This window comes from Eulemur rufifrons, chromosome 30 (assembly GCF_041146395.1).
Source record: "Eulemur rufifrons isolate Redbay chromosome 30, OSU_ERuf_1, whole genome shotgun sequence".
Taxonomy (NCBI): domain Eukaryota; kingdom Metazoa; phylum Chordata; class Mammalia; order Primates; family Lemuridae; genus Eulemur; species Eulemur rufifrons.
This window is the reverse complement of record NC_091012.1, coordinates 103,776,069-103,794,157: the sequence shown is the minus strand read 5'-3', so window position 1 is coordinate 103,794,157 and position 18,089 is coordinate 103,776,069. Positions and strand designations below refer to the sequence as shown.

General features: G+C 48.5%; 1 protein-coding gene across 4 annotated transcripts; it reads right to left on the bottom strand.

Moving 5' to 3' along the window:
* Positions 1-3,510: 3,510 nt before the first annotated feature.
* Positions 3,511-17,337, bottom strand: ELK1 (ETS transcription factor ELK1). Of its 4 annotated transcripts, XM_069463402.1 has the most exons (7): positions 17,193-17,251; positions 15,055-15,127; positions 9,812-10,055; positions 6,831-7,280; positions 5,712-6,143; positions 4,973-5,074; positions 3,511-4,885 (listed from the first exon to the last, which is right to left on the bottom strand). In XM_069463402.1, exons 3-7 carry the CDS (start codon positions 10,019-10,021, stop codon positions 4,787-4,789), a joined length of 1,293 nt encoding a protein of 430 aa, XP_069319503.1. In that variant the 5' UTR covers positions 10,022-10,055; positions 15,055-15,127; positions 17,193-17,251; the 3' UTR covers positions 3,511-4,786. The 4 variants fall into 4 exon arrangements, with proteins under 4 accessions (XP_069319503.1, XP_069319504.1, XP_069319502.1 ...); XM_069463403.1 differs by lacking the exon at positions 15,055-15,127 and having other exon boundaries at positions 17,193-17,337; XM_069463401.1 differs by lacking the exons at positions 15,055-15,127; positions 17,193-17,251 and having other exon boundaries at positions 9,812-10,573.
* Between the last annotated feature and the right edge of the window lie 752 nt (positions 17,338-18,089).

Genomic DNA, 18,089 nt, shown 5'->3' with positions numbered 1-18,089 from the left:
TTCTTTTCTTAAGAAACCCTAGAAAAACTCCAGAGCCCACTTTAAAAGCAGTTTTTTAATTAACAAAAAGGAACCTAAGGGGCCAGGCGTGGTGGCTCACGCCTGTAATCCTAGCACTCTGGGAGGCTGAGGCGGATCGCTCGAGGTCAGGAGTTCGAGACCAGCCTGAGCAAGAGCGAGACCCCGTCTCTACTAAAAATAGAAAGAAATTATATGGACAACTAAAAATATATATAGAAAAAATTAGCTGGGCATGGTGGGGCATGCCTGTAGTCCCAGCTACTTGGGAGGCTGAGGCAGGAGGATCGCTTGAGCCCAGGAGTTTGAGGTTGCTGTGAGCTAGGCTGACGCCATGGCACTCTAGCCGGGGCAACAGAGCGAGGCTCTGTCTCAAAAAAGAAAAAAAAAAAGAGTAAAAAAAATAAAAAAAAAGGAGCCTAAGAAGGATAGGAAGGCAATGCCCCATTTCCCTTGCATTCAGGGACGGAGAAACACCATCCTGCAAATTTAAACAAGATAAAAGAATTTGGTCAGGTGTTAAAATAGAAGTTCTTCAAGAATACTGGTCTTGTTTATGGGTGATTAGGTGTGTGTTAATATTTGTAACCATTCCAGATGTACTCTGTTCTCTGGTAATACAAGCCTGTCTTTGAAAGTGTGCTTTGAACAAAGGGTCTTGTTAAGATTCTAAGACTTCAGACATCAGTGTTGCCTTATCCTGTGAAAACAAACCCCCCAGAAACCTGAAATTCTGGCTGGCTGCTTTATTTAATCACCTGTTGCCCTGGTAATAATGTCATAATCGGTATTTCCTTTGTTCCTAAACTGCATAAGTACTCCTAGGATTCCCTGTGGAAGAGAATCGTCAGCATGTTCATCTTCTCCCATGCACATTTAGGGCAATCAAATGAGTCTGCAGATTCTTTATTTAAGCAGAGTGAGAGACTCTTGTCTGTTTTAATTATTACATCTCTACTTGATACTATGTACTTGTTTCTTGTCATCTCCTTCATTAAATATCAGCCCCGTAAGGGCAGGGATTTTTGTCTGGTTTGCTAAGTGCTGGATCTGCGGGGCATTAGATGGGCACCAGCAAACAGCACATGCTCAATAAACACCTGCTGAATGAATCAATAAATGAAATAAACAAAACTTTGGAGATTCTGGGAAGTGCTAAGAGGAACAGTCTGAGTTGGAGGTAAAAATTTGGGCATCACCTGGGGGATAAGTAGTATTTCAAGTCTTGGAACTGGGTAAGACCACCTAGAGAAGATGCGTGAGAAGAAAGCCCCAGACAAAGCCCCGGGGACCCCCAGCATTTCAAGTTTTGGAGAACTGGGAAGAGCCAGCCCAGGGGACTGAGCAGGAAGTGTCCACAGAGCAAGAGGACAAACACAAGAGGGTTTTTCTCCTAGGCCTGGCACATTCAATCTGTGGTCTCTCATAGTGTCTCATTTGGTCTTTTTCTCTCACATTTTATTATTTTTTACCTATATACACACAGCTCTGGATTCATAGCCTCTACTATAGTCTCAAACAAGTTCACATACATAACCACACAGCTCTGACATACTCAGACATTCTGTCACTCATTTTCTGTCACTGATCCCCAGCCTCCTACAGTTTCACATACACAGTCATGTCTTACAGCCTGTCTTAGTCAATATCGCCAGTATTTCCTCACCAGTTTCTCACACACACACACACACACACACACACACACACAGTCACACCATCTCTTCTCAGAACCTTTCAGCCACTCATTTGGCCTGTCATTTTCTCACATACTCAAATAGTCACTGATTTATAGTTACTGCTAGCTAGTCTCTCATGAAGTTTCTCACACACATACACAAAATCACCACCTCTCCTACTCCTTCACTTTTTCACATACCATGGTCCCCAATTATAGCCTCCTCTATGGTCTCCTATGAAGTTTCGCATGCATACACGATCACACCATGTTGCAGACATTGTCTTTGTCATCTAGTCTCACATTTCCTCTCAACCAGCTTCCAACACACCCAGTCCTTGATTTACATCCTTTAATAAAGTCTCTTGCAAAGAGTGTTACACGCAGGCACACAGTCGCCCATTCAGTCTCACCATCATTGTCCTTCAGTCTACTTCTGACATATGTGGTCACTAAGTCACAATGGCTACTAGACCCTTGATAAGTCGCACACAATCAGTCTTCCATGCCCCATCTTGGTTGTGCACACCGTCACTTTCTTCACACAGTCACACGCACAATTACAGCCTTGCAAGTTTCTCACATGCCACACCATGGGGTCACTCAGCATCTCATTTGCTCAGTCTCATTTGCACAGCTTTTTCACAAACATACAGTCCCCGACTTACAGTGCCTTATATTTCACAGACACCCCCACCCCCGGAAGCTGACTTCCAGTTATTGCTACTGCTACTTTCTCCCTCCCAACCCCGGTCAGGTGGTCTCTCCCATCATTTTAGTCGCCTCCTCACCACCACTTTCTCTCACACTTTCTCACAGGCCCTGAGCCTGGGGGACAGACTGTAGTACCCATTAATCGATCTGCCACTAGTCTTGGGCTCACACACATACAGCCTCTCACGCTCTCCCAGGTGCAGCCTTTAGTTCTGTTCCACACACACACACACAGTCTTCTCAGAACCTTTCAGCCACTCATTTGGCCTGTCATTTTCTCACATACTCAAATAGTCACTGATTTATAGTCACTGCTAGCTAGTCTCTCATGAAGTTTCTCACACACATACACAAAATCACCACCTCTCCTACTCCTTCACTTTTTCACATACCATGGTCCCCAATTATAGCCTCCTCTATGGTCTCCTATGAAGTTTCGCATGCATACACGATCACACCATGTTCCTTCCTACAGTCTCTCATGACCTGTTTTCAGACACATGACACAAACTTCTCACACACACACTCCCAAGACTTTAGTTGACGCTACAGCCTCACATAAAGTTTCACACACAATCCATTTCTCAAACACTGAGTCACCTACAGTGAGGTTTCTCACACAATCCCCAACAAATCTACCACAGTTTTGTGCCCACGCAGTCTCTCACGTGTGGTTTTGGTCACTCAGTCTGTCCTGCTCACCATCAGCCTGTCAGTGACAGAGTTGCAGTCCTTGTTTCCTTCTCACAAACATTATTTCATACATACCATCGCAGGCTCTTGTACCATATCTTAACCACTCATTCAGTCTCGGTGATTTTCCGAAACACAGCCACAATTTCTCACGTAGCCACGCTGTCAAAAGTCTGTGGTCACAGCTTCTGCGCTTTCACACACACACAATCACAGCTTCGCAGTTTGTCTCTCTCACACACAGTTACCGATCTGCAGTCTCTACTACTGTTGCTGACACACAGCATCACACTATTTCTCTCACAATCAACCTCTGCCTCATGCTCTCATTGCCCTTCACACACAGCCATGCCTGTCTCACTCGGCTAGTCCTAACAGGAGGAAAAAATGCCACTCCAGCACCACCTTTAAAAATATATATTTACAGGAACAATTCCCCATTCTCTGGGACTCTTAGAAAAAAAGGTCCATTTTGGGGACGTAAAACAAATGGTGGAGACGAGTGTAGCACCGTCCCCCAAATCACCAACCCCCAGGTCCCCAGGCCTGGGCTGGGCCAGTGCTGACAGGACGTGTGCCCAGGAGTCTTCTGAACCCACTTTCTCTGGCCTGGAATTGAGACAGGACAGGCTTTATATCCCCATTCCTCCCTCCCAACTCCAGGGACACTTAAAGGGTCCTTTGTACCCGCCCGCAGGAAATTGGGGGGCTGGGAGGGAGGGAGCTGAAAATACATGTTTGGTATCAAAAATAAACACTTGGGGGTGGCAGGAGGATTCCCCCCCAAATCCCTTCCTTCCCACCCACCCCATCAGATATAGGAAGAGATGCCCCCCTCTCCCCTATTGAAAAGTCCCATTTAAAAATAGATTATACTATCAAAATGGCAGGGGGCGAGAGACAGGAAGACCTGGAGTACTGGCTGGAGGGGCCCCCCAGACGGGGACCATCCCCCAAGAAAACCCTCCATTGGGAGGTAACAGGCAGGACCCCAGGGAGTTTGGCAGACAAAGGAATGGCTTCTCAGGGGGGAGAAGAACAAAGGAACATTCCTCCCTGGCCAAAAACTTGATCGAAAGAAGGACAAGCTGTCTGAGAGAAAGGTTGGGGTGGTGGAAATTCCTATTCCAAGGGTGTCATTCTTCTTGGCTAAGACTCCCAACCCATTAAATGGTACAAATTCCTCCTAGACCCTTGATATGGCCAGGAATAATGAAATGAAACATTCTGGCTCTTCTACCCACATCCCAAAATGGAGACAGGGCTTCCTCATCTCCCCAAGGGCAGGCTGAGAAATAAATAAAGAAAGATCCTTCTCAAGCCAGACCCAGATTGTCTTGTCTTGGGGAAAAAAGTAGGGAGGTGGGGGAGATTTCCTAACCACCCCCCTTAAAAGGGTTGGGCCAGGCTCCTCCCAGTGGCCTTCAAAAAATAAATAAATAAACCGCCCCTACCACTGAAGTAGGAGACGTGTGAAGGCGGCCACTGGGGGACTGACGAAGAAGACAGAAGTTGTGTGTGTTCCGTGGAAGAGTTATTGAGAGATCCTTCTTTCCAAGAATCCCCACCCCACCACAACTAGAGCAAGAGTTTGTCAGTTGAACTGTGTTTCTCCTTGAGATGGCTGGCTGGAGAGAAGTTCAGGGGCATGGATGGAGTGACCCCAGAAGGGGATGGTGGTGGTAGTCATGGCTTCTGGGGCCCTGGGGAGAGCACCACGGGGGTCGAGAGGCCATCCACGCTGATGGAAGGGATGTGCACCTGGGCGCTGCCGCTGGACGGAAACTGGAAGCAGAAATAGGGAAAGGTCACACGTGGGGGCCATGCTAGGGAGTCGCTTGTCCTCTCCAAGATGGGGGAAGGAGATCCTACCTGGAAGGAGAGCTTGGCCGGGCTACGGGGCGCAATGGGACTCAGGGTGCTCCAGAAGTGAATGCTGGGAGGCAGCGAGCTGGGCGTCAGCAGCACCGGGGTCTGAGGGCGAAGTGGTGGGTGGAGTTCAAGTGAGCAGAGGACAGGTATGGGAAGATGGAAGGAACTTGGTCCCAGCCCTACCAGATTTCCCATTCAAGACCCCCAAGGTCGCTCCCCAAAAGTTCACAGACCCAGACCATAACTACTGAGGCCATGCTCTCAATCTCTCCCAAATTCTACAGACACCCCGTCCCAACTCTTGAGAGTCCACCCCCAGGTGCTGGTGCCGAGACCTCATTGGTCAAGACCACCCACAAGACCCTATTCACATGCTTCTCTCAAACTTCTCAAGTCACCATCCCAATAGCTCAGGGTCAGCCCCCAACTCTTACCTCCCATCCTTGTACCTCACAGGAAACCCAATAAACAAATCCCAGACCAAAAAGCCTTACTCAGATTCCTTAAGCCACGCCCTAATCCAGAAACAGTCCCACAGAAAACCTCTCAGCCCCTCAGTCCCACCCATAAGAGTCCCCAGACCTGCCCTTCATCAATCCAGCCCCAACCCTCCAGCCCAGAAGGCTCCGCCGTCTTCAGCGACAGCCGCATTCGCCCTCATCTAATGCCTGTCAGTCACTCGCCACACGCCAATCCCATTCGTCCTGGCTGCCAGCCCCGCCCCTTCGCAGGCACTCACCAATGTATGCGTCGGCAGTAGGGACGGCGTCAGTGCCGGCCCAGGCGCCTGCAGACCGGAGCCAGTTCCCGACCCTGGAGTCCGTTCAGGTCCCGGCCCACCCAGTAGGCTCGGGCTGAGTGGAAGCTCCAGGTCCCGGGGCTTTCGGCCCTTCTGCGGCTGGGCGACCTCAGTGCTGGAAGCCGCAAGACCCCCCACCTGCGCTGTGGTCTCCATCACGACGGCAGGCAGCCGGGCTGGCACGGCCTCCGCAGGAGGGACTTCCGGCTCAGCCTTAACAGCTTCCGGCACAAACCCCGCCTCTGCCGCGATGTCCAACTCTTCCTTGGGCTCTTCCACTTTCACTTCTGGAGGCAATGGGCGGCCCAAACCTGGATCCACATTCAGCTCTTCTGATTTCAGGTTCTGGGCCTCAGGCGGGGTCAGGATGACCTGGGAGAGGAGAGGATGCAGAGGAGGTAAGGATTGTTAGGGTAGAAATGCTTTCTCCTGTGGGCCACCCAATGAATCCCCTGGGAAGTTGGCACTTGGTATTGTGGGCACGACTGCACATCAGGGCAGGTCCCTGTTGGACATGGGACTTTTTCAAGGAAGTGGGGCTTCTAGGGCAGGTCCTCCTAATGGGTGCGACAACCTGATGGGTGTGGGACTCTAGGGGATACCACCCTCATTCACTAAAACTGTGGTTCTCAAAAATTTACTTTAGGGACCAGCAGCAGCTGCCTTATTTGGAAACTCGTTAAAAATGCAAATTATTGGGTCCCTCCCCAGACCCACATAATCAGAAACTCTGGAGTGGGCCCCAGCAATCTGTATTCAACAAGCCCTTCGGCTGATTCTGATGAGCGCTAAAGTGTGAGAACCAACCAGTGAGTTAAACAAACACATTCAGGGCACTTACTACATGTTGGGTAACTACTAATTGTAGCACACTTATTCTCCCCGTTCTCAGGATTTGCACAGCTGACCTCCCCACACCTTTCTCCAAGGGGACTTTGTTCCTCCTTCCTCCATTATCTCCTTTAAAAGGACTGCTATGTCTCTTCTCCTACCAGCCCCTCTCCCCATCCCTCCTGTTCTTCCCCTCCTCTTACTGAATTTCTATACTCCAGTCCTTACCTGCAGAGGCAGGCCAGCCTCCTCAGCCTCCAGGCAGGCCTCCAAGGGGCTTGGACTGGTGCTCCTGCTCCCCGAGGGGGGCGCTGCTGCTCCTGCAGGAGCAGTGTTGGGGAGCACCGAGGCAGGCCGAGGATGAGGGGGTGGCTGTGGCTGTGGCTGCAGGGACTGGATGGTGAAGGTGGAATAGAGGCCCGAGCGCATGTACTCGTTACGGCTGCTGCGCGCCAAACCGCCTGGCCCTGCCATTCCTGCACCCTTGGGTGTGCCTGGCTTTCCAGAGGCATTGTCTCCCAGGGTGGCATGTACAGCAGCAGGGGCCACATTTGCCACGGTGGAGGTGACAGACACCTCAGGCTGGGGTGGGCAGTCCTCAGTGGAACACCCTGCGACCTCGGGGTAGGACACAAACTTGTAGACGAACTTCTGGCCACTCACCTTGCGGATGATGTTCTGGGAAGGGAGGAGATGGAACAGAGGGCCTTAGAGGAAAGGGGCAGGGTGGAGGGAGGGTGCTGATGGCAGAGGTGTAGGGTGGAGGAGTGATAGTAAGAGTGCCTACTTTCCAGAGCCTACTTCTCTTCTTTTAGCAGCTTTCTTCCCCCTTGCCCCTCTGTCTTTTAACATATTCACTGTCCCTCCTCCATGTGGTTCCCCCTCCCAGCCCATTTCACCCATCTCTTTCTCAATTTGTGGGCTCCATGCTTTTCCTGTCAATTTCTACCTCTCTTTCCTTCCCCTCCCTAGACTCCCCTCTCTGTATCCCTCCCCAGCTTCTCCCCCTTCTCTATTCTCCCCTCCACAATTCCTTCTTTAGTTTCCTTCCCATCCATCTCCCTCCCTGTCACTCTTCATCTCCATCTGTGTGATCCCCCCCCCCCCCCCCCCCCCCCCCCCCCCCCCCCGCTCCTCTTTACAATGGAGCCCATCAAAGGAAGTAGGCACAGGAGCAGGTTTTCTTCCTGGCTCCGAGAACCAGGGTTAACAGGGTCAGGCCTTGGGGGTGGCCGCCAGGACACAGTTTTGGAGACTAGCTAATACAATAGGACAAGAAAATGAAGTAACTGATATAAATATTGGAAGGTACTAAATTAATGTAGATGAATGGGGTAGATGAATTATTAATATAGAGGATTATTTAAAACTATTGACATAGAAGTGGAACAGGGCAAGGTCACCACAGAGGACAGGGTGAAAGGCCTCATTATTAATACTGTTGTGGAGGTTTAAGCTGAAGCAATAAGAAAATGAAGTAACTGATAGCAGTTAGACAAGAACATTAAAATACAAAATCTCAAGGCTGGCTTGGGTGGGTATTTCACGATAAGTGGTCTGGAGGGTCTCAGGGATGTTCTGGTGGCCCCAGAGGGCAGAGTGCGGTAGCCTCATTATTAATACTGTTTTAGAGGTTTGAGCTAAACAAATAAAATATGAAAATGGAATAAATGCCATAAATTATTAAGGGTGTGCAGCACAGGTCTAGGGCTGTTCTGGGGGGCAAGAGGTGTCTGGGGAGCACTAGGGCATTCTTGGGAGGTCTTAATGTTGGTCAGGTATGTCACAGGATGGGCTTGTGTTTCTCAGAAGAGGAATGAAAAGCAACAGTCATTAATACTGTTTTGGAAGTTTCAGCTAAAGAAATAAATGAAATAACTGGTATACAACTACAGGGACGAAGGGGAAGTCCAGTGCTGGTCTGGGAGTCTGAGAGGACAGGATGAGGAAAATTTTAAATTTTAGCTATGGGAGTAAGACAATAAAATAAAACAATTGTATAAATATTGGGGTAGACCAGTGCTACTCTGGGAATCCAAGAAGATGGGGTGTGGAACTGGCATTAAACATGTTGTTTTGGAGGTTGTAGCTAAAGGAATAAAAGAAGAAAAGAAAGTAATTGATAAAAAATGTTGGGGAGGAGTTTGAGACCAGCCTGGGCAATAAAGCGAGACTCCCTCTTTACAAAAAATAAGAAAAATTGGCCAGGCATGGTGGCACGCGCCTGTAGTCCCAGCTACTTGGAAGGCTGAGGCAGGAGGATTGCTTGAGCCCAGGAATTCGAGGCTGGAGTGAGCTATGATTGCATCACTGCACTCCAGCCTGGGCCACAGAGTAAAACTCCGTCTCTTAAAAAATAAATTAAAAAATTGGCCAGGCGCGGTGGCTCATGCCTGTAATCCTAGCACTCTGGGAGGCTGAGGCGGGCAGATTGTTTGAGCTCTGGAGTTCGAGACCAGCCTAAGCAAGAGCGAGACCCCGTCTCTACTAAAAAAATAGAAATTAACTGGACAACTAAATATATACATATATATATAAAAAATTAGCTGGGCATGGTGGCGCATGCCTGTAGTCCCAGCTACTCAGGAGGCTGAGGCAGGAGGATTGCTTGAGTCCAGGAGTCTGAGGTTGCTGTGAGCTAGGCTGACGCCACGGCACTCTAGCCCAGGCAACAGAGTGAGACTCTGTCTCAAAAAAAAAAAAATTAAAAAATAAATAAAGAATAAATGTTGGGGGTCCCAGGGGATCAAGTAAGCAAAGGTTAGTATAATATTGGCAGGGAGGTTTTGATTCTAGGAATAATAATATGAAATATTATAGAATAAGAGAAGATTATGAAATAATCTTCAGGGCTTCCAGAGGACAGAATGAGGACCAGTCATTATTAACAGTTTTTTCAAAGTTCTGGCTATAGGAATAAGGCACAAAAATGAAATGTGTGGGGCATGATAGGACAGTATCACTTTGGGGATCTCAGAGAGTGGGGTGAGGAAGAGTCAGAATTAATAATGCAATGAATATTTTAGCTGAGGCAGTAAGACAAGAAAATAAGTGAGATGTTTGGGGGCCCAACATTGGTCTGAGGGTACCAAGAGGATGAGTTAAGAAATAATTAATAATGTTTTCAAAGTTATAGCTATAGCAATTAAAACAAGCAAATGACATTTCTGATATAAATGTCAGGGGGTCCCGGGTCTTAAAGGCCATACCTTGTCATAGTAGTACCGCAAGGCCCGGCTGAGCTTGTCGTAATTCATGTTGGTCTTGTTCTTGCGCAGCCCCCACAGCCGGGCCACCTCCTCTGCATCCACCAACTTGAACTCACCACCATCCCGTGAGGTCCAGGAGATGATGTGGCCATTGCCTTGCTCTCTCAGCAGCTGCAGCAGAAACTGCCACAGTGTCACAGATGGGTCCATCGCTGGGGGAGCGCTCACGTCATCCCAGGGGAACCTGGAAGGCATACAGCTCAGAGCTGAGAGGCTTCGGACATAGGAGGGAGCCGAGGTCAACAGGAGGATTCCTTTTCCTCCACCTGTGTCCCCAAACCCCACCATCATTCCCTAAACACTCTCAGACTAACTTCTAAACTCCCCAATCTAGCTTTGGATGCCCCCTGTGATGGCATGAGACTTGTAGAGATCTTAGGATGGTGTGAATGTATTTTGCATGTGGGACAAATGTGAATTTTGGGGGTCAGAAGGCAGACTGTGGTAGGCAGAATAATGCCACCTCTGCCCCAAAGATGTCCACACCCTAATCCCTGGAACTTGTGAGTATGTTATGCTACATAGCAAAAGGGAACTTTGCAGATGATATTCAAGTTACAGACTTCAAGATAGGGAGACTGTTCTGGATTATTCGAGTGAGCTCAATCTAATCATATGAGCTCTTAAAGCAGATCAGGAGACTGAAATGTAGCTCAGAGATGTGATGACAGAGGAGTCAGGGGAAATTTAAAGTGTGAGAGGGACCTGACCTGCTATTGCTGGCTTTGAAGATGAAGGGGGCTCTGAGCCAAGGACTGCTGGCAGCCTCTTAAAACTGGGGATGGCCCTCAGCTGACAGCCAGTAGGGAAACAGGGATCTCAGTCCTACAACTTCAAGGAACTGAATGCTGCCAACCTGAATGAGCAGGAAACAGATTCTCCCCTAGAACTTCCAGAAGGAATACAACCCTGCCAACACCCTGATTTTAGCCCAGTGAGACCAGTGTTGGACTTCTGACCTACAGAACCATAGTTAATATATAGATTATATGATAATAATAAATAAATAAAATAGATGATAAATATATAGGTAATAAATTTGTTTTAAGCAGTTAAGTTTGTGATAATTACAGCAGGAGTAGAACACTAGTGCATTTGAATGTTATCATCTGTATCTTCTACCATATCAATGGCATTTTTTTCTGGAGGTTCCTTTTGTCAGACCCGTGCAAAGCCTGTTCAGTCCCCACGGGGCTCCCTTCCTCTGCCCAGCAGCCTTCCTTTCAAGTCCCAGCCCAAAGGTCCTTTCCTTTATGATGCCTTCCTGAAACTGAAGGCCTGCTTTCTCTGCCCTGTTACTGTCCTTGAACATTCTCCTTCTTGGTAACAGTAATAACTAACACGTATTGTGTGCTTAATACATGCCAGGCACTGTTTTAAGCAGAGAGGCAATATGGCCTGCTGGACAACTGCCTAGGCTCTAGAGCCAGACTTCCAGGGTTTGAATCCTGGTTCTGCCATGTATTATCTGTGACCCTGGCCATATTCTTTAAACTCTTTGTGTCTCAATTTTCTCACCTATAAAAAAAGGGATAATGGCATGCCCATCTGTAAAATAGGGACAATAATAATACCTAGTTCATAGAGCTTTTGTGTGGATTAAATATAATACACCTGGGGTATGATAAGCTCTAAATAAATATTAGTTTCTCATTTGTTCATAATTCCTTATCTGCTATTCCAAAATCCAAAAAGCTCTAAAAACATAAAGCTTCTTTGTAACATTTTTGGCAGCAAAACCCGCTTTGAAACGAAACAAGGCCCTTTCTGGTCTTTATTGATTCTCACTTAGTGTGAATGTTCAAACATTTTGCTGCAGAAATACGAACGTAGCTGATTATAGAGCTTACTAAGGGTGTTATGTAATACGTCATATATGCACCATGTTACCTTTCTAAAATCTGAAAAATTCGAAATTCTGAAACATATCTGGCCCCAGGGGTTTTGGATAAGGGCATATACACCTGTACTGTTGCTTTTATAGGCATTGACTCCTTTATCCCCCAGCACGACTCTGGGAAGTAGGCACTCTTACTATCACCAATTTATAGATGAGGAAGCTGAGACACAAGATGTCTAAGTAACTTCCACAGGCCACATAGCTGTAAAGTGGCAGAGCCAGCATTTGGACCCAGGCAGTCAGGTTCCAGCTGTCTTTTACCCATTAGGCTAAACTGGCCCTCACAGTGGCGTGCTCCCTCTCAGCATGTCCTTCAGAGAACAGGATCCTCCCGCTTGCCCCATAATTGCTCTTTCCTGAGAGCAGATTGGAAATAAACACGAGCTTCCTGTTCCTTAAGGGAATGAACTTTAATCATGCAACTGTTCAACTGGCTGGGATCCTTGGGTTAAGAATAAAACCTAAATCGAAAGGTTTGAAGAACCTCTATTATTTATGGCTTGATTCTTTCATCTGCAATGAAACACGCAGTATGATCCTCTCATGACTGAGCTGCTTCAAAGTTCATTCAGCAGACACGGTTTCAGGCTATTATACAAGTCACAGTGCCATGAAGTGTCCGTTAGAGGGTCCTGTCATCAGAGACCTCACTGAGTTTATTTTGAAGGCAGGCTTGTTTCAGAGACCCAAAGGGTTCAGTGTGACTCCTGGTGGCGAAGATAGGCAACTGTACCAGCTCCTTTCTCAGCTGCAACAGAACCCATCAGCTAAGTGAAAAATCTGACGGTTGGCTTCTAGCCTCAACAGCACACAGGGTGTTTTGTATTTTGTTTATTACCACTTCACCCACTTGACCCCTAATAAGAGTTCTAGTAATCTGCATTACTCAGATGTGTTTACTTCTTTCAGCTCACTCATTTAGCAAGCATTTATTGAGTGCTTACTGAGGGCCAGGTGCTGGGGATACAGCCCTGAAAAAAACAGACAAAAATCCCTGCTCCAGCGGAATTCACATTTAGTGAAGACAGACAAGAAACAAACCAGACACGTAAAGAACATGTCAGATGGTGATAGGGGCTATGGGAAAAAAAAAGCAGAGAAGACGCTGTTATTTTTACAAGGGCAGTTGGGACAGGGGTAGTCACTGAGGACGTGACGACTGAGCAAGACCTAAAGGAGGTGAAGGAATGGAGCTTGTGAGTATCTGAGAGCAGTGAGCCAGGCCAAGGGAGCAGCTGGTGTGAGAGGCTCTGAGACTAGAGAGTGCCTGGCAGGTGAGAGAGAGAACAGAGGGGCGAGAGGGGCCAGATCGAGTGAGGCTTTTTTGGGCACTGTCAGGACTTTGAGTGAGACAGGAGCCATGAGAGGATTGTGAAAAGAGGGGTGACAGCCTGGGACTTAGATTTTAACAGGATTCCTCTGGGTGTTAGAGAACAGACTTTGGGGTTGAAGAGGCTACTGCGATAGTCCAAGTGACAGGCAATGGTGGTGGCAGTGGAACTGGTGAAAAGTGTCTGGGTGCTGGATAAAGTCTGAAGACAGAAGAGGACTTGCTGATAGATAATATGGGAGGGTGAGAGAGGGGAGCTAAGGGTGATTATAGGTTTGTGGCTTGATCATCTGGAAGGATGGCATTGTGATCAACTGAAATGGCAGAATGGGTTTTGAGGGATGATCAGGAGGCCAGTTTTGAGATGGTCGGTTTCTGAGCCCTGTTGGACAACTACACGTGTGCTATGAATAGTAATTTAAAAAACACAAACAAGGCATAGAGCCTTTACCGTGTGCTGTACCCTGTTTGAATCATTTAACTCATTTAATCCTCAAATCAACACTAAAGGGTAGGTCTTATTATTCCCCCTATTTTTCAGATGAGGCAATGGCAATACAGTAGAAGTAACTTGCTGAAGGTCACAGCTGGGAGCTGGCAGAGCCAGGATTCAAACCTAAGTGGTCTGGCTCCGGTCAGCAATCCTAGCCACCTTATACCACCACTTCTCTAGGAAGAGAGACATAGAAGGGTAAGATCTTAGAGGGTGACAGGAATGCTACTATACACAGGGTGAGCAGGGAGGTCTTCCCTAGGTGACATTTGACCTGAAGGAGGGGAGGTAGCAAGTCATGCTGACATCAGGCAGAGGGAACAGCACGTACAAAGGCTCTGAGGCAGCCACCCTGAACTATCTTGTGGTTCCCAGGACAATCCCTACCTCTGAAGGTATGCACGTACTATTCTCCCTGCCAGGAGAGCTTTTCTCTCACATGACTGATTATTACACGATCATCAAGTTCCCAGTACCCCCTAGGAAGAATTCTGTGCGATCCGATGCGCTGAATAACCTGTCTGTCCTTGCCAATCTGTTCTCTCTGGGTCTTCAGCCTCATACTCCTCTGCCCCTGTTCTGGCTGTGTGACCTTGAGCAAGTTACCCAACTTCTCTGTGCCTGTTTCCTCATCTGTAAAATGGGAATATTTTTACTCTCAAAATCAAATATTCTCACAAATACACCTACCCCCAAAGGCTTCTGTGAGGATTAAGGGTGTCAATATATGTAAAGGACTTAGGAAAGTATCTCTGGGACATGGCAGACACTCAGCAAATGTTAGCCATCAGCTAATGTGTCATCCTCTCTCCCCCTCAAGCCTGTGTATGACCATGGCCTACCTACACCATCTGGCTCCCATCACCTCTCTGACCCTGCCTTCTACCCCTCCCTCCACCCTGCTCCAGCCACACTGGCCCCCTGATGTTCCTTGAACGTGGCAGGCACAATCCTACGTCAGGGCTTTTGTACTGGTTGTTCCTTCTCCCTGGTCCACTCTTCCCCTAGACGTTATGGCTCCCTCCCTCACCTCCTTCAGGCTCCTCATTCAAAAGTCACAAGTGTGACCTGCCTGGTGCCTAAGATTTCAACTACTCCAACACTCTACTCCTACCTGCCCTACTTCATTTTTTCTCCTTAGCACTTGTCTAACATACTATCTAACTTTACTTGTTTTGTTTATGTAGTCCATCTCCCCCACTTTTAATAAATGTCTGCTCCACAAGGGCAGGTATTTCTGCTTGTTTTGTTCCCTCCCACATCCCGAGAACCTAGAACAGTGCCTGGTATTCACTAGGTGCTCAGTAAAGGTTTGCAGAAGCAATAGTCCCAACTAACTTGCCTCTTAACTAGCTCTCACAGCCTTTCGTCTTCCAGAGTGGTCCCTCACACTGACATCTGAAATGACATTTTTCCCATTTATTCATGCAATAAATTCTTATTAAGCATCTACTGTATACCTGGTACGTTTTCAGGTGCTGGAGACAGCAGTGAATAAGCAGACAAAAACTGAGTACTCATGGGACTCCCATTCTAATGGAGAGAGGCAGACAGTAAACAAGTAAACTCTACACGTATCAGTGACAAAGGGCAGAGGGACAAACAACACAGGGTAAGGGCCTGAGCCCTGTGAGGTATGCAGGTTCAGGAGGTCAGAGAGGGGGTGACTTTTGTTTTTACAAATAGCATTCTTGGAAACATTTTTTATACATATGCCCTTATATAGTGTATTCCAAGCATCACAGCGTGACAAACACATTCTTTACTGAAATAGCACTACCCAGGTGCAATGAAATTAAGGCACTCTTGGAAACATCATTTATATCTGTGCCTTTATGAGAGTGTATTACACACAGCAGTTTTTTTTTTTTTTTTTTTTTTTAAGAGATGTGGGTCTTACTATATTGCTCAGGCTGGCCTCAAACTCCTGGGCTCAAGCAATCCTTCTGCCTCAGCCTTCCTGGTGGCTGGGACTATGGGCATCACCATGCCCGGCTGATTTTTCTTTCTTTCTTTTTTCTTTTCTTTTTTTGTAGAGGCAGGGTCTCACTATGTTGCTCAGGCTGGTCTCTAACTCGTGGGCTCAAGCGATCCTCTTTTCTCACACTCCCAAAGTGCTGGGATTACAGGCATGAGCTACCATACCTGGCCCTAATTTGGTTTTTAAGGAGTAGGGCCTATCGTGGAGTGGGATGGGGGTAAAGGGGGGAGCCTAAAAAGTTATCCTGTGCCCTGAGTATTGACTAGGCCACCTTTGAGTAAGATATTTAACCCCCATATGCTCCAGCTTCCTCAGTACCTGTGTCATAGGGTTGTGGTGAGAATTAAACAAACTCATTAATATAAAACACTTTGCCTGCTATATAGCATGTGCTCAATAAGTGTTAGCTCCTATTGGCATTACCATAATCACTAGCACTAATATATTCACTTATTGTAGTGAGGGAGGACGTCTTGGTGGTCAAGAGTATATGAGGAAGGGAGCGTATTCTAGAGTAAAAAAGCCCTGGGTTCAACAAGCACACAGGCTGACCCACTATTGAGGTGGGGGACAGGGAAGGGCATGGACTGATCCACCATGAGAAAAACAGGACAAAAATAAAAGTACACAGGCTGACCCTCCTGGGGGAGGGGTCATAAAGCACTGGACTCACGGGAGGGCATGTGTGGGGGGTGTGAATGCAAGCATATGGCTAGCAGGAAGGCCGGTAAAAAGATCTACTACAAAGGAGTGGGGATAAGGCTCATGTACTCGGGGGAAGGGGAACAGAAAAGCTTCTTGAGTCCTGCACCATAGTGAGGGGGGAGAAAAGCCACCACATAGTCTGATTTAAAGGAGAGAGGGACAAGGCCATGAACTGAGCTATTGAAAATAGGGAGATATAAAGCACTAAACTGACCCACTATCAACAGGGAGAAGCTCAAGGTCTGGACAGTTTATAAAAAAGGGAGGCGAGATAGGGCAATGGACTGATAACTAGGGGAATGTGAATTCAGACATGTAGACTGATCCACTATAAAATAGGGGGGGAGTTGATAAAGCCACGGACTGATGCATTGGGGGACAGGAGAAGGCAGGAATACAAACTCAGAATCACTCACTGTTAAAGAGGGGTGTGTGTGTGTGTGTGTGTGTGTGTGTGGAGGGGTACGGCGCCACGAATTGATTGCCTACAAGGAACAGGAGGGGTGGAATAAACAAGGCCACAGACGGGTCCCCTGAAAGTTGAGGCTACAAGAAATACAAACATTTAGATGCATATTAAAGGGATTGCACACTGACACAGACTGGTGCCCTGTAAGTAGGGGTGGGAGCAAGACCATGGACGAGTCCACAGTAAGTTGGGGTGGGGAGAAATATAAGCATGCAGACCGATCCATTACACAACGGGAGGGGGAGGTTAGGCCACGGTCAGATCCATTAAACGGGGGCGAAGAGAGTGGGCATTGCCACATGTAGGTCCACTAGCCGTGGTGGTGGCGGTGGGGAGTTGAACACCAGCAGGCCACCGGCCAAGCCACATCCCGCGCGCGCGGGGGCGGGAAGGATACGTGGGGTCACGGACAGGGCCCTCCACCCTCCAGGCCCGGGGCTCACCTGTGCGTAGCGCGGCGGCAGCGTTGGCAATGTTGGCAGCTCCGGGGGGCGGGGGCTCCATACGCGGCCCCACCGCCCCCCAGGCCCGGGTTCCGAGGCGGCGGCGGCGGTGGTGGTGGCGGCGGCGGCAGCGGCGGCAGCAGCAGCAGCAGCAGCACCAGCACCTAGAAGCCGCCCCTGCGTTTCCCCACCGCTCACGTGGGCCCGCGGGGGAGGAGTCGAGCGTCCCACCGCTCGTTGATTGGCCAAAGCACCATGGATCGACCGTACGGCTTCGAGGGGTTGGCGGGGCGGGCTCTGCCCCAAAGAACTATGCCATGATTGGCCCAAGGGGAAATGATGGACCGCGGACGGCCGCTCAAGCCCTAAGAAGTGCCTGGCCTCGCCGGTGCTGCACGCTGATTGGCTCAAGGACAGCTAGACCGTGGGCAATTGACAAGGTTCGGGGGCGCCTGCCTCACACTGATTGGCCTAAACGGGATTGAGGGAAGACAGACTGCCTCCAAGAATGGGGGCGGGTGGTCCTGTTTTCCTGATTGGCGGATGAGGGACTCCTAGACAGCTGCCAAAACACGACGGGGGCAGTGCTGCACGCCTTGCTGCTCAGCGGAAGCAGGACTTATATAGAAATGGGCGTAGCAGCAGGCAGGGAGGGGGTCGGGCCGGGCTCTGCGTAGGCGGTCAGGGTAACTCTATGGTGATTGGCTAGAAAAGACGAATTTAGAACGGAGCGGAGGTAGAAGGGCAGGATGGCTGCCAGACACGCAAACGAGAGTGGCAGTAACTAAATGCCTACAAGAAGGGCTGGGTTGAGCTTCGGCCAGTTATAAAGGGGCGGAACCTGGCTCTGCGTTGATTGGACGCAGTTGGACTCAACCTAGACTGGGGCTGGACTAG

Excerpts from the sequence above, each read along its gene's own strand:
- ELK1 (XM_069463401.1), bottom strand. The coding sequence starts at position 10,162 with ATGATGGTGGGGTTTGGGGACACAGGTGGAGGAAAAGGAATCCTCCTG. Across the intron at positions 7,281-9,811 it reads TGCGGTACTACTATGACAAG|AACATCATCCGCAAGGTGAG; the intron begins GTATGGCCTTTA and ends CTCCCTTCCCAG. Across the intron at positions 4,886-4,972 it reads CGGCCAAGCTCTCCTTCCAG|TTTCCGTCCAGCGGCAGCGC; the intron begins GTAGGATCTCCT and ends TTCTGCTTCCAG.